The 14494-nt window shown below is 46.0% G+C and overlaps 1 protein-coding gene across 2 annotated transcripts in view; it reads right to left on the minus strand.

Moving 5' to 3' along the window:
• Positions 1-14494, minus strand: part of GFRA1 (GDNF family receptor alpha 1) — a 214722-nt gene that overhangs the window by 30022 nt on the left and 170206 nt on the right. For both annotated transcript variants that reach the window (XM_040486568.1, XM_040486567.1), the window contains 2 exons: positions 6626-6735; positions 3797-3931 (listed from right to left, as the gene is read on the minus strand). In XM_040486568.1, the coding sequence (XP_040342502.1) occupies positions 3797-3931; positions 6626-6735 (245 nt within the window). The remainder of the gene's footprint in view (positions 1-3796; positions 3932-6625; positions 6736-14494) is intronic.

Raw genomic sequence — 14494 nt, forward strand, 5'->3', positions numbered from 1 at the left:
TAGAGTGGGCAGAGAGAGAGGGAGACACAGAATCGGAAACAGGCTCCAGGCTCTGAGCCATCAGCCCAGAGCCCGACGCGGGGCTCGAACTCCCGGACCGCGAGATCGTGACCTGGCTGAAGTCGGACGCTCAACCGACTGCGCCACCCAGGCGCCCCTAAATGCTCATCACTTTGAAACCCAGCCTCGAACCTGTATTTTGGGATCCCCATCACTGTCCCATCTTTCAAGAACATCCTCGCGCGCTCTTAAAATTCTATTCGAAACGGGAACTAGTTGGTGCTTTTTTGGAAAAAGTAACATTTCCTTAATTATGAGACTGAGGCAACTTGGTGGCATCCACACTAATTTGGCAGGCAGTGAAATCACACAGCGAAAACTGTGATTTCTTACCACCACGGAGCACCCTATACACTCTCCGAACAGCCTCCATGAGCCAGGCACTGCTCAGAGTACGGATGGAACCAGTTTCTTTAAAAGAAAATTCTACCCCAAATCTCATCAATATATAGTGAAAATTTAAGTAAGATTATTTTTTTCCCTTTCCGCTCCCAGTCTTCCAAACAAAATCTGCATAATTAGGTAGGAGCAGCCCTGCTTAAATGAAAAGTTTAAAATGTAGAACTTTAAAAGCTTATTACAATTGCATGGGATTAGATTGTTTTTATGGCAAGAGTAAATTGGTTGTGTGTCGTTCCCCTCCCCACAATGAATTAAAAACAGTTTTTAATCAGGTCCTCGGGGATTTGGCCTGGCTTTAGGAATTTTTTATTTCATATTCATTGTGTAAGAAATCAAACTCCCCCATTTGAGAGCTGAATGTGCAAATTGTTAATATATGGCTCCTTGCTGGCATTTTTTCGATATACCAGACAGAATAATTGAAGCCTAATCTTCCTCTTAGAAGTGACATTTTGTTCTAAAATTGTTATCCTTTAAGTTCAGGCAAACTGGAAGCTTGTTTTCCAAAACTTTACGTTTTTTTAGGCTGTAAGAAACAGCTTTGAATGAATATAAATACCTTTTATGCTCCTAGCCGTGTTACACGGCTTACTGGCTCGGTAGAATGCAGAGAAAGAGAGACGCAGCGGACTGGTTGCCTCGAATAACCCAGAACAACCAGCACCACAGACCGCACAACCCTCCTTTCTCTCATGTGGATTCAAGAGACCCCTTCCCAATTATTGGAACCACCTGTGCTTTCCGGGGTGTTTGCCTTGCCCTTGGGGAGTTGGTTCACTTGCTCATTCATTTACTTGAATGGAATGTGAATGCAATGTGTACTAAGTGCCAGGAGCTGCTCTGTGCTAAACATGCAGCAGTGAACATCCGTGATGGCAACAAAAGACAAGAGTCCGTGCCCTCACGGGGGTCCCATGCGGATTGCAGAGGCATGTAAGTGACATATGCAATACATTCCGTGATGAGAAATGCTTGGAGGCGATGATGCAGGAGTAGGGCATGACTCCTGATTTCGGCACAGGTTTGTGAGTTCAAGCCCCACATCGGGTTCTGTGCTGATGGTGCGGAGCCTGTTTGGGATTCTCTCTCTCTCTCTCTCTCTCTCTCTCTCTCTCTCTCTCTCTCTCTCAAAATTAAGAAACTTAAAAAGAAAAGAAGCAGCAGTAAGAATGGAATGGGGAAGCGCAGTTCAGATACAGTGGTCCAGGAGGTGAAAGTAGCTTCTGGAGAAAGACCCGAGTGACAGTAACTGCTAACTTACCTCCACCGCAAGCTCATTCTTCTCTCTCTTCCCCTCATCTTGGCCAGGTATTTTGGCTTAAAACTAACTGTTCCTCCCCCCACTCCCAATAACCAGAAATAAACAATTGGTTAAACTTGTGCTCATGACAGAGGCGTCAGGGAGAGCTCCGGCTAATCTGAAGGCAGAAGAATTAGGTTAATGCATTTGAGCTGGAACCTACAAATGTCAAATCCTTCTACTCTGGAGTCTTTTGCCAGAGAGTGAATTTACAGGTGCTGTGTCTTTGGTATGCCGTGCCCTTTCTGATCAAAGTATAAATGGAACGACTATGAAAAATTCTGGCTGGCTTTGGTCCCTATTGAAGACCAAATGTATTTATTTTTATTGAAAAGTCATTAGCAAAAAGATGCCGGACTATTCTCCCCTTCACCAAAATATTATTAAGCGGGGACACCTTTAATTTCTCCACGAAAGGGGAGTTGTCCAGCCAGTGTGAGTATGATCTTCTGCCACACTAACCTATGTTGTCACTGCTTTATCTTCATTAAAACTTGCATTCTACCAGAAGACTATGCAGGATGTGGAAAAGAGGGATATATACATACATTTCTTTTTTTTTAAGTCAAGACCAAACAAGAGATCCGAGGTACAATTCAGCGGTACACCCAGCATCTTAGCAAATGTCTCCGCACTTCTGAATATGTGTGTGCTTTTCAATTTCACTTAGGTGTCCAGAAGCTTGTGTTAGTTTTAAGATGATCAAAACATTTGGTTATAGCCGCATTATTAAAAGTACCTAGTACTAGCATTATTAAAAGTACCTAGGTATTAAAAGTACCTAGCCCTCAGGGGCTGCAGAGAAAGGCACTCGGGCTTCGGATCCACCTTTGCACGGATGGTCTATACGAATAAACAGCTGTTTACTCAACTGTGAAATGGAGACAATAATACCCATATCTCCGAGGGCTCTTGCCCAGATTATAGTAAATGAGGTAATATATATATTGCACTCCCTATAGAGTGAGTCGAAGGTTCCCAATAAATTAAAGGTGGCTGCCACAACGTGTGAGTGAGGTACTCAAGCATCTCAGCTGGACTGTCACCTCCAGTGTGCACATCTCAGTGGATAAAAGGGAGACCTGGCCCAGTCCGATGCATGCCCATTGTTCACACCTGAACAATTCTCTCTATCCCTCACCCTTTGGGAAACGTGTTTTCTTTCTTTTTTTTTTTTTTTAATTTTTTTTAACTTTTTTTTTTTTTTTTGAGACAGAGAGAGACAGAGCATGAACGGGGGAGGGGCAGAGAGAGAGGGAGACACAGAATCGGAAACAGGCTCCAGGCTCTGAGCCATCAGCCCAGAGCCCGATGCGGGGCTCGAACTCACGGACCGCGAGATCGTGACCTGAGCTGAAGTCGGACGTTTAACCGACTGCGCCACCCAGGTGCCCCGGGAAACGTGTTTTCTAACTGCCTGAAGGACACCGCAATCAGAGCCAAAACTATTTCCAAGCAGGAGCCCCCTTAGTGCTCAACTCTGTCTCCCGAGATAACACATCCTGAGGCTCCTGGCCACATGGCCAGCTTATCCCACTCAAGAATTGTTGCTTCTCCTCTGAGCCAATCCTGATCATCCAGGGGGCTATTGATGTTAACGTTCTAATTTTTCTCAGAGAGCCCTTGGAGGCCTACCCCCATCTAATTTGTCTGAGCTTCTCACATCGTATATCGTGCCCAGGTTTTAAGAACCTTTGGAACAGACTTTGTGCTGGTTGCCAAGATCAAAGTTTGATCTGTGGGTAGGAGTGTTCTATCCACATAATGTACCCTCCGTTGTTTGAATCTCTTGCTCTCTTAGGCCTTTGGATTCACAGACTTAGCAGCACTGACTTGCTCTGTTCCCTGCTGCGTTGCGTAGTGTGGCCAAGAGATGCTGGATTCACCATCAGAGATCAGGAAAAAAAGCAACAGAAAGAGAGAGAGTGAGAGAGACAGAGAGAGAGAAGAGGCAGACCCAAGAGACACGAAGGTACAGCTTGAACACAGAGAGGAGAGCACGCTTGTGTTTCCTTCCTTTTTTTTTAAACTCACTGAGACATGTATTGTCCTTGAAGAAGTTCAAAAATTTGAAGCACTCTTCCAGATCATTCCCACTGTTGTTGCAGTCACACCATGGGGCCACGCTGAGGCTACTGGAGTCTATGTAGTTGGGGGTCATGACTGTACCTAAAAAAGTAAAAACAAGGCATCTTGTTCTTCTTGTGTGATGATACAGACTTTTCTATAGCCTAAAAGAGAAAACAAATGTTCCTCTGATGGTGGATGCACCATGGATAATTACAAACATTGTGTTTGCTGAGTGGGAAATTATGTTAAGCAGTGCATTTTCTTGCCAATTTATCTTGAGCACATAAAATAATTTACACATTTACTTAAAAAATTGTAACAGAACTCCTTCAGCTGCGCTTAGGGTATTTTTTTTTCTGCACAAATGGTATGGATGTTATGGAGTAGGAGAGAATTAACTTAGAATGCATGAGTTCCCAAATCCCTTGCATTTTCTCGAAAATGTCATTAATCTTCATAAATAGATAGAACTGGTTTTACATATCTTAAAAATCCTTTTAGGACTTTGAATCCACTTTCCTTGGAAGCAAATGGCTTCTTCAAAGCAACACGGGAAGCTTAGATGCTATCCTTTGGGTTACCACACATCCTGAACATATGTAACAAGGCCTCTGGTCACCAGACTCTCAACTGATTTAAAATAAAGTCTTCCAAATTGTGAAGGAATTGGAAATAAACAACGGAAATTCTCTAAGCTGATGGCTTCTAGAGTATTGTCTCAATAGTCCTCAAAAGTCCTCAAAGAAATGCTGGGTGGTCTCTCTTGCCTACATCGTCTTGTGTTCATGGTTTTTCTGATGAGTTCTGTGCTGGAGCAAATAAACAATGAATTTATACTTAATACAACCCAAATGTCTTCTTCTGGGTGGTTTGCACCAGGCGATGCCTATTCATGCCAAGAAGCCTTCTGTTTTTATACATTTTTGTGGATGTAAGAAGTAATAGGTGGTCAGTGATCCACAGGATATATTTGGTTCACAGACAGAAGAAAAATTGCTTTGTGAGCTCTTCTGGGTCAAGGACATATCTTCTTTGCCCTATGTTCCTTACCAATCTGAACTACATGATCTCCCATTATACTCTGTGATGGGAACTTTGACCCACAGCAGACAGTGAGCACCTAACTTTGAGTGAGAAAGGAAAAGGCACCCCAAACACTGAGTCAAGAGGTTAAAACATGTGTACTAAGAAACCACTGAATGCCTGGCACCATTGTGGATCTCGGACAACATGGAAAAAGTGGGCACAGGCTTTGTCCTAAAAGAAGTTAGAACCAATGCAGAGGGAAAGATCCAGACTCAAAAGGGAAGTTAATTTTGGTCTGTAAAGTGCGTTGCCTCAACCATTTCATTCCATTACGCGATGAGTATTTCATCAACCTCAGGCATGTAATGGTTTGCCAAGCCAGAAATGCCTGGCAGCAACATGCCTTGTCTATTCATGGAGGATTTAATGAGCACGTAAAGCTGGAAGGATATGGACTAAGGTGTTAATAGTGATTAGGTCTGGGAGTAGAGTTGTAGGTCCTTCCTACTGTCTCCTTGGGTTTCTCTGTATTTTTTTAACTTTTTATAATGAGCATGCCTTAATTATTTCCATTGGTTCTTAAACCTATAATTCCATAGTTGGTAAGTAACCCCTACTAGAGACTTAAGAAAAGGAAAGGGTGAATGCAAATGTGGAATACTGACTCAAGGAAGATACACTCATTGGGACACATACACAAAAATGGTAAACAACACCGCTGAAAGGCATTGCCCAAGAGAACACAGGTGTCCTTTCAAAAAACCCTGGGATGGGTGTGCAGGCACCTGTAATATGCCTGCATTAAGCACCATCGCTGATGTTTTTCTCAAAAGCTCTTGCTGAAGGCACTCTGGTGACAAAAACTGTAGTCCGTGCTGTCATTCTTGGTGGGAAGTTCTTCCCGCCTGGTGACTTGTGCGATCCTGACAGGAACACACACCATGGCTGAGCCATCACACTTCTGACGACTGTGATTTTCCTCACCCCTCCACAGCCTTCACTACGCGTTTCTCCTCAAATGTCAATCGTGACGGAGCCCTGCCATCAAGGCTTCTTCAGGCCCCAGGATCCGGAACACCTGCCTTTCTTCCTGCCTACCCCTTTATCCACAGACACAAATATGCCTCGCTTGTGACTCTCCTAACTCACTGGTACCCTAACTGTGCTGTTGCCCTGAATGCCCAGAACCTGGTTCTTCTTGGGTCTTGAGAGGCAGAAAGCACTGTTTCCGCTATATCTGTTCTCAGAGGGAAATTTTAGGCTAAATCACTCCCTGCATACCAGGAGCTGAAATACCAAGAATACCAATGGCGAGAAGGACCCCAGTTAGTTAGGGGTTTTATTTCCAAAGGGCCATTTCTGGGGAACAGCCTTTTCTATGTCCCCAGACTGAATGACTTCCACGTTCTCTAATTCAGTTAAATCGGTTTGACTTGCTTCCCTTTTCCACAGCCACGCTTTCTTTCTTGCTGTTGTTCTGTGTGGTCGGTTCTCCACCTGAGATGCTTGTCAGGTGCTCATACTGTAGTTCACCTGCACTGCGATACTCCCTGCTTCCTGCCTCTGCCCTTGCATATCCAGGATCCTCAGTTGCCTTATTTTTTTTTTTTTTAAAGGTGAGTCCTATAGGGCTTAACAGCAAAGCCCCAGCACAGAGGGTGACGGGGAGATTCTTCCTTTCACAGGCAGTGACAGGCTACAACGGGAAGAGTCTGTGAGTATCTGTAAACCAGACTTTCCTCCCGTCCCGCTTCTCCCCGATCTTACCAATAAGCCCTGAGTAGGCGAGGAGGCAGTCAGCATAGTTTTCCTTTAGGCAGCTGCTGGCAGACCTTGACTCCGGTTGGCAGTTGGTAAAAAAATCCGCAAGGCGAGATCTACAGTGGGAAGAAAGGGCAAAAAGGGTGTGATTTGAAATACCCTACATTAGCTTCCGGACAAACGTAACTTTATTCCTTCGTTGACAAGCCTTTGTCCACACCAAAAAAAAAAAAAAAAAAAACAAAACAAAACCATAAATAAATAAAATGTGAACTCTTAGGATGTTAGCACTCTCTCTTATATACCTCCCCTGCCCCCCTCGCTGTCCCCGCCTTCACCCAGCCCTTGCCTACCTGTGTGTCTGCTTATTTGCCGAGAAGTCTTCAGGGCCTCTAACGGGAGAAATCTAGATGCTTTGAAGTTTGCATTCAATATTTATTTCTGACAGACTTATTTGCATCTTTAGGAAATATGCTTCTCTACACACTCACCAGAGATCCACACTGGGAAAATATTTACTTTATACAGAAACATGTCCCTGGCATCAAAATAGGATCCTACAGCCCATCTGCTCCCGTAATTCCTGCTGGCTTTAAAAATACGTGTATTTGTCTTGTAAGTTCTCTCTCATCCAACAGCCCAGGGGACAGAGATTTATTCCAGCCAAGTGACACGGAGGAGGGGCTCGTCTCTCCAGAACTGGAGCGGAAAGAAGGAGGGACAGGGACGCTGGCTCTGGGTGAGGTGTCACTGTGTGACTGGGCCTTTGGTGGGAGGCGGTGCATGGAGGAACCGCTGACCGACTACTGTACGTATCTGCAGTTTGGGGACTCCCCAGGGACCCACACAGTCCACTGGGAAGCCCTGAGTGGTGGTGACATGGCAGAGACCCAAGGGGGTGAAGAGGGACAACAGACACGCTGGTCGGGCGAGGAAGAGGACTGTTTGTGGCTAACTGGCTGTTTTTCAATCTGAAGAGGGTATTGTTGGAGAAATCCTGAATGAGGACGGGGCCACCTCTGAGGTCATCTCAGCAGACAACAGCTCTGCTTCTGAGTGAAGAACACAATGGACTCCGAGAGAACTGAAATTATCCAGCAATTATGGGAGACAATGGATGGTTGTCTCAGCTTTTTTCACTTCAGCTTCCCCACGCCGGCAGCCAGCACACACACAGGGCTGCTTTTACTTCTTTCCATGCAAGAAACTGTATTTACGCAGCATATTGAGGACAGACACAACCTTGCATCCGTGGGCCAGAGCGAGGAGGGATGTGTGGATATCAGAGGTTTGTAAAACGTCCGCAGGAAGCCCATTAAGGTGTGCCTTTACTACGACTCTAACTAGAAGAGAGTTAGAAGGCCCACCAAGTCCTCTAAGTTCACTGCCACTGCAAAGGCAGCACGGTGTTTGTGAGGGGCCGGTCTCTCCTTGAACCCTTTTAAAGAGGGGTGTCTGAGCCTCGCTACCTGTGCCGATCTGTGCGCTCCGTATAGGTGCCTGGTTCCATCACCGCCAATCCCCGGGGCAGGTGCTGAAGCTAAGTGGTTTGGCGAAATCCTCCAAATGAGGCTTATGCGTGCCTGTATGGGCGCCCGGATCTCCCACCGTCTAAGCCTAGTTGGTGTTTTCAGACTCTAATTGAACACACTGAAGGGCATAAAACCGGGCCATTTTCTGTAGCCTGGTTAAAGGATTTATTTTTCAGAGGAAATCCCTAACGGTGGCTCAGGCTTACTCAACTGGCTCCAATGGCATCCGGCTTGGACTGAGTGTTAATTTCAGAAGAATTTTCCCGGTCATGAAAGTTAATGATCTAGTGCTCCTGGGCTCCTAACTCCGCAAAGGCCAAATGCGGTTCAGGCAGCTGGGGCTCTAGTTCGGCACACAACCTGAGCGGCTCTCTTTCCCTGGCAGTCCAGTGCTTCCGGCCTGTCCCCCAGAGATGGACGAAAGGTCGCTCTGTCTCCAAGTCCCCGTTTCCTGTAGTCTCTCAAGCAGCCTATTAACCGAACAGCGCCGTGATGCGGATTACTATCCTTCAGCGAGAGGCTAATGCCACCAGATTCATTTTGTTTAACAACCTCAGAATTGACTCACAATTGGACTCTGGAATGAAGGGCTAATTGAGTCAGTCTGCTGCAGAGAGTATAACCCTGATGGGGAGGATAAAACCAGATATACTGCTCTGAGCAGAACCCTGGACAGGCTGCTTTACGAGAGAAGATTGTCGGCACAGATCCCTGGTCCTAAGAGGAACACAGCCGGTGGACAGAAAAGAGTTTCAAACTAATTTTGAGCACATGCAGCACTGCCAAAACACTAACATTTCCATGGTTTTGTTTTTCACAGTGGACCCACCTCCTACTGATGTCTCTACTTGGAGACAGGATGGTAACTTCAGGGGATTTGCATTTTACTGAGAGAAACACTGAAGTCAGAGGAAGTTTATCCAGCGTTGTGCTGGAACCAGCTCATTACTGGCCAACTGGTGTATTTTCAGGGATTTCGCGAGTTGGTTAACAGCATGGTGGTAGTTTGAGAGTAACCACGGTAGGAGTATTTGCACCGTGGTGATCGCAAATGAGGGCTTTGTGTTGTTCTTGGAGAAACGGGTGTTTACTACGTATCTGCACAACCCCGTTTAGGACTATTATGATGCGTTCAATCCTCCTGACAAAGCACCCGTCATGTCTCGGGAGTGAGGTCCCGACCCTCCTGGTGCGGCTTCCTCTCCATCCCCGGTCATTTGGGCCAAATGAAACGGTGTAGGACCAGTTTTCATCTCGTGTTTAGTACCTCCCAAAGAAAGAAAACAGTCGGCCCTCAAACACCCTTCCTTCCTAACATCTTCTCTTACAGACGGACACAGTTCTCTGAAATCTCTCTTTTTTTAGGTTTATTTATTTATTTAATCCTTCCTAACATCTTCTCTTACAGATGGACACAATCCTCTATTTTTTAAACATTTATTTATTTTGAGAGAGAGAGAGAGAGAGAGAGAGAGAGAGCAGGGGAGGGACAGATAGAGAATTCCAAGCAGGATCTGCACCGCCAGCATAGAGCCCAATGCAGGACTCAAACCCACGAACCATGAGATCGTCACCATGAGCCAAAGTCAGACACTTAACTGACTGAGCCACCCAGGCACTCCAGCCTCTGAAATCTCTTAAAGTCACATGTTGGTTACATGTACTGACAAAGCAGCTGACCTGTCAGTTCCATGGTTCCGCCCCTGAAAGATGTGCCAGGTCCTTGCGGTGTAGTCAGTAAACTCTCTGTCTCTGAAGTCAACCCACCAAGAGAGACAAATAAAAAGATGATAACAATACAGTGGCTAGTTCTTGATAAATGACAGAAAGGCCGCTAATAAAAATAATATCAGACATGAATGAAGTATTTTGTAAGTGTCAGGTATGTCTTTACACACTTTTTATTTTTTCCAACAACTCTAATAAGGTAGGGACAGTTGTTTTCTTATCCAAATTTCAGGAGGGAACCACATCTTAGCAAGTTTAGCCTAGAGTCAAATAGTGAGCAGTAGAACCAAGATATGACCGCACACATATTAACACTGATGCCGCGTGTTAATAAGCTTTTGACGCGACACAGCTAGATGTTGGTTTCAGAGAAGCCATGACATTGGGACTGAGAGTCACAGGATGACTCCGTCCAACAAAGGTGGAGGGGATATACCAGGCAGGAGGGGGCGGCATGTGACAAAGTCAGCACGTTCATGGTACTCCCGGGGTAACGACAATGGAATGTTTGTCTTGCCAGATTGATTTAAGGTCTTGACATGTAGGCACACGTTTAATATAACAACCTTAGAAGGTAATCCTACCAGCCCATTTTACAGATGAAGAAATGGAAGCAAAGAGAGGTGAAGTAACTCCCTCCAGGTTGTAGACCTCTGCGGTGGAGCGCGACCACACTCAATATCAGACTCCAGAGCCGGAAAACATTTGCAACTACTAAACGTAACACATCCATCACCCAGATCATTGTGAGCTGTGCACTTGGGATGGCTGAGCCACACGAGGGGAATGGTGAGTGATGGGTGATGATGCTGGCAAGGATGTGAAGAGCCTTGGGGCGCCTGGGTGGCGCAGTCGGTTAAGCGTCCGACTTCAGCCAGGTCACGATCTCGCGGTCCGTGAGTTCGAGCCCCGCGTCGGGCTCTGGGCTGATGGCTCGGAGCCTGGAGCCTGCTTCCGATTCTGTGTCTCCCTCTCTCTCTGCCCCTCCCCCGTTCATGCTCTGTCTCTCTCTGTCCCCAAAATAAATAAACGTTGAAAAAAAAAAAATTAAAAAAAAAAAAAGGATGTGAAGAGCCTTGAATGACCTAAGAGTTTGGATTTTATCTTAAAACCAGTGGGAACCACTGAAGGTTTTTAAACAGAGAAGTAACGTGATCAGGTTTGCGTATTAGGAAGACTCCGGGGTCGCTCAGGTGTTCAGCAAAGATTTGCTGGAGACCTACTCTGTGCCTTCACCATTCTAGCAGGAATGGGGAAGCAGGACACTGGCCAAAGGATATTGGCCAATAGGAGACTAAAGCCAGTGGAGAGCCGGTGGGGAGATCTGAGGACCTGAAGGAGAGGAAGAAAAGAAGATGCACGGAGAGGAGGGTTTTACTAGGTGAGTTTTACCAGAGGCAGGTTTTACTAGAGGCGGGTTTTCTAGACTGTAGAAAGGAGGGGCAGAATCAAGGTGCAGGTAACTCAGCACACAGTGGTGCTGTGGGGAGAACGCAGGAGAGGACGGGTCCACGAGGAAGATGGTGACAGGCGGGATGCGAGCATCTTGCAAATGGTTATGGCTTAAGATCTTCATCTGTCCAGTCGCCAACTATGGTCTGAGCACCTGCTACCCCCCAGCTCCCATCCCCCAGCTGTCCCAGGACAGCCCTTGCTGAACATGCTTCCCCTGCCCATCTTGGGTTAAGAGTCACATTGTAACCTGTTTCAGTGCCTTCCCCGCCTCGGCTGCACTGATCCAAACACAAAAGCTTAAACGTCCAGTGTGGGATTAACAAAGAAATTCCACAATTGGATTTCTTCTGGAGACATGAAATCTCCATGACCACAAGCAGTGATGAACCTGACTGTTTTTCTCTGAGAAAATGAAAAGGAAATGAATAGGCAGTAATGTAGAAATGCATCTCCCTCCGAAGAGAAAACTCCCACCCTCAAAGAGGAGGAAAACGCCGAGCAAATGCCAAGTTAGCCTTAGGAAATCTGCTGAAGAGAAAACAGTGGTTTATGCAGGAAAGATACTAAAGGAAGCACGCTGCTAACTGGAAATAGAAAAATGATTATAACGATAAAATCTTGGAGAATCTCCTCAAACGGCATATGGTCTTTTGACGGGGGGGGGGTGTGGGGAATCATTTACCTTCTTTTTCAGAAACATTTTTAGGAAAAAGGTGTTATGGCAAACAGGTGGAAAAAAAAAAAAAACCATGTGAGTGATGACCAGTTTAACTCATCCTGGATCATCCCATTCTTTTGAATTTTTTTTCCAGGATGAATCCCATTCTGGGACACAAGCCACATGGTTGGTGGAACTGAACTCTGGACGAGGAATTGTGAGGTTTTGAATGAGATCCAGGCTCTGATATGAACTACCCAGAACTCCTGCAGACGTTGCTGAACTACTTAGCTCTTGGGTTACCCTTCCACTTCAGAAATACAATCTATGGGACACTTCAAGATACTCAGAAAAAGAAAGAAAAGAACACTTGTTTTCAAAGCATTATTATTGTTCTCATCCATGATTCCATTACACATGATTTTAGTGTCTTAGGCACTGGGTTTCCTTTGAGTACAGAGACCCAGATTCCTCTAGTAGATCCCCTGATCTCACACTCAAGACAGCTGAAGGCTAAAAGGGTTAAGCTCTTGGTCGGAGTCACACGGTGGGCAGTGGCCGATGGTAGGTGACAGCCTTGGAAGGGAAATATGCAGAGGGTGCTGGATTTGAAGTTCCCAGGGATCTGACTGAAGTCATCAAGTGTATAATTGCTCTCCCCCCCCCCCCATCATTTGACCAGATTGTTCTGCAGAGCCTTCTTCCTAATGATGTTCCACTGACTTTACAGCCTCGGCGAACACTCTGAATGACATTCGGGAGCACAGCAGGGGCCAAGGATGCAGACAGAACCCTGCATAGGAGGGTGGTAAGTCTACCAATGAATTAGGCTTCCCTTAATTAAGGGGCTTTGTGGACTGCCCACACAGGACTGCAGACCTTTGACTGCCCCCTGTAGAAAGCCAGAACCTTGAGACAGGATCCTTTTATTAAGCTGTTTGTGTAAGAAATCACTAGCATTTTTCTCTGAGTCCAATGTGAACATCAGGGCTTTAAAGTCTGGGTTTTCAGCGCAAGCCATTGAGTCTCCGAAAGTTTTCTCAATTAAAGGAAACAAAGTTAAAGGAAACAAAGCAGGCCAGGCCTGAGAGGGACACGCACCTCTTTCTAACCCCAACTCCACCTTTCAGGGTCTCACACCTAAACAAATGAGTTCACTTCCCCAACTCTCCATTCCTTCACCTGGGAAATGGGGCGGATGCCATCCACAGTCGCTCTAGGTGGCTGCTGGGAGAACGAATTATATAAATTATATAAAAGCGCCTCACCCGGAACTCAGAATACACATTGCCTGATACATTTTCACTTCCCATCCCTTCATCTGTTTGCTCCCCAATTCCTAGCCCATTCCAACGTTAAGCCCTTGCTGCAACAACCCCCAGCAAGCTCAACACTGAGAAATGCACATCTTAGCCTGTCTTCCACTGGCCCCTATATCACAGACTCGGGCTACATCTGGGTAACTGAAGGCGACTCTGACCAACACAAATTTGAGAAGTCTGAAGCCAGGAATCCTACAGTGTTACCTAATACCCAGCAGTCCTATGAGCTCATAGAAAAAAGTCATTTTTAAAAACAGCCATTTATTCCTCTGGGGGTTAGGGGAAAAGACATATTTTTAAACAACTAAATATCAGTAAGTTTCTTAATGCCGTTCATCTCTTACGCAGAATAAAAATAATTTGAAAAACATGCTGCTAATATTAGAGCCGGGAAGACAAAGCAAGAGTTCTGGAATGGTGATTTTCTGGTACAGTGACACAAAACAGATTTTTCTCTTTCTGTTTTTAGAAAATTACCTTAGCCCTTCTTCCCCCAGCAGCCTACTGGAGAACATCTGGAAAACATCCTCCAGCAAATCAGAGCCTATATTCAAGACATTTTGCAGAGGTGTTTTCTTGCCTTGCTGTTCCCCACTTTGTGGTGTGCACACAGGCCTCTTAGAGCAAAAGCCCAGCATGTTCTCCGGGGGGCAGTCTGTGGAGCTGGGGAGGGGGGTAGTCAGGCCACCCTTCAGAAAGCCAGTCTTCCCCAGGCCTGGGAGTGAGTGTGGCCACTCCAGAGCAAAAGCCCTGGGGCGGGTTCACATACCTAGGCACAAACACTCAAAGCTCTGCACATCTTGAGTTTCTCAGTCCTTTCATGTGGGCTCCCACTCCTGGTGGGATTTTCAAAGCCTCAGCCACTTAACGCACTTCTCATTGACTCAGCCAAACTGCAATCCCACATTTTTCGAGAAGAGTACTGTGAGGTCCAAGAAGCCTTGTCTGATGCTGTTTCCTGGGACAAGATGGCCCTTGTGGCCAAGTAGAGATCAATGCCTGTCGGCTTCATCCTGGTCAGCTTCATCCTGATACTTGGAGGCTATAACCCATTGAACAAACACCCCTCTCCCTCCTCACTCGTACTGGAGAACCCTGATCACAACTGCTTATCCACTACCTTGGTAGCTCTGGGCCCAGCATCAGGGTCACAGAAGGCTAGGGACATCGCCCTCTGGGC

This window comes from Herpailurus yagouaroundi, unplaced genomic scaffold, assembly GCF_014898765.1.
Source record: "Herpailurus yagouaroundi ecotype Mexico unplaced genomic scaffold, PumYag 163, whole genome shotgun sequence".
NCBI lineage: Eukaryota > Metazoa > Chordata > Mammalia > Carnivora > Felidae > Herpailurus > Herpailurus yagouaroundi.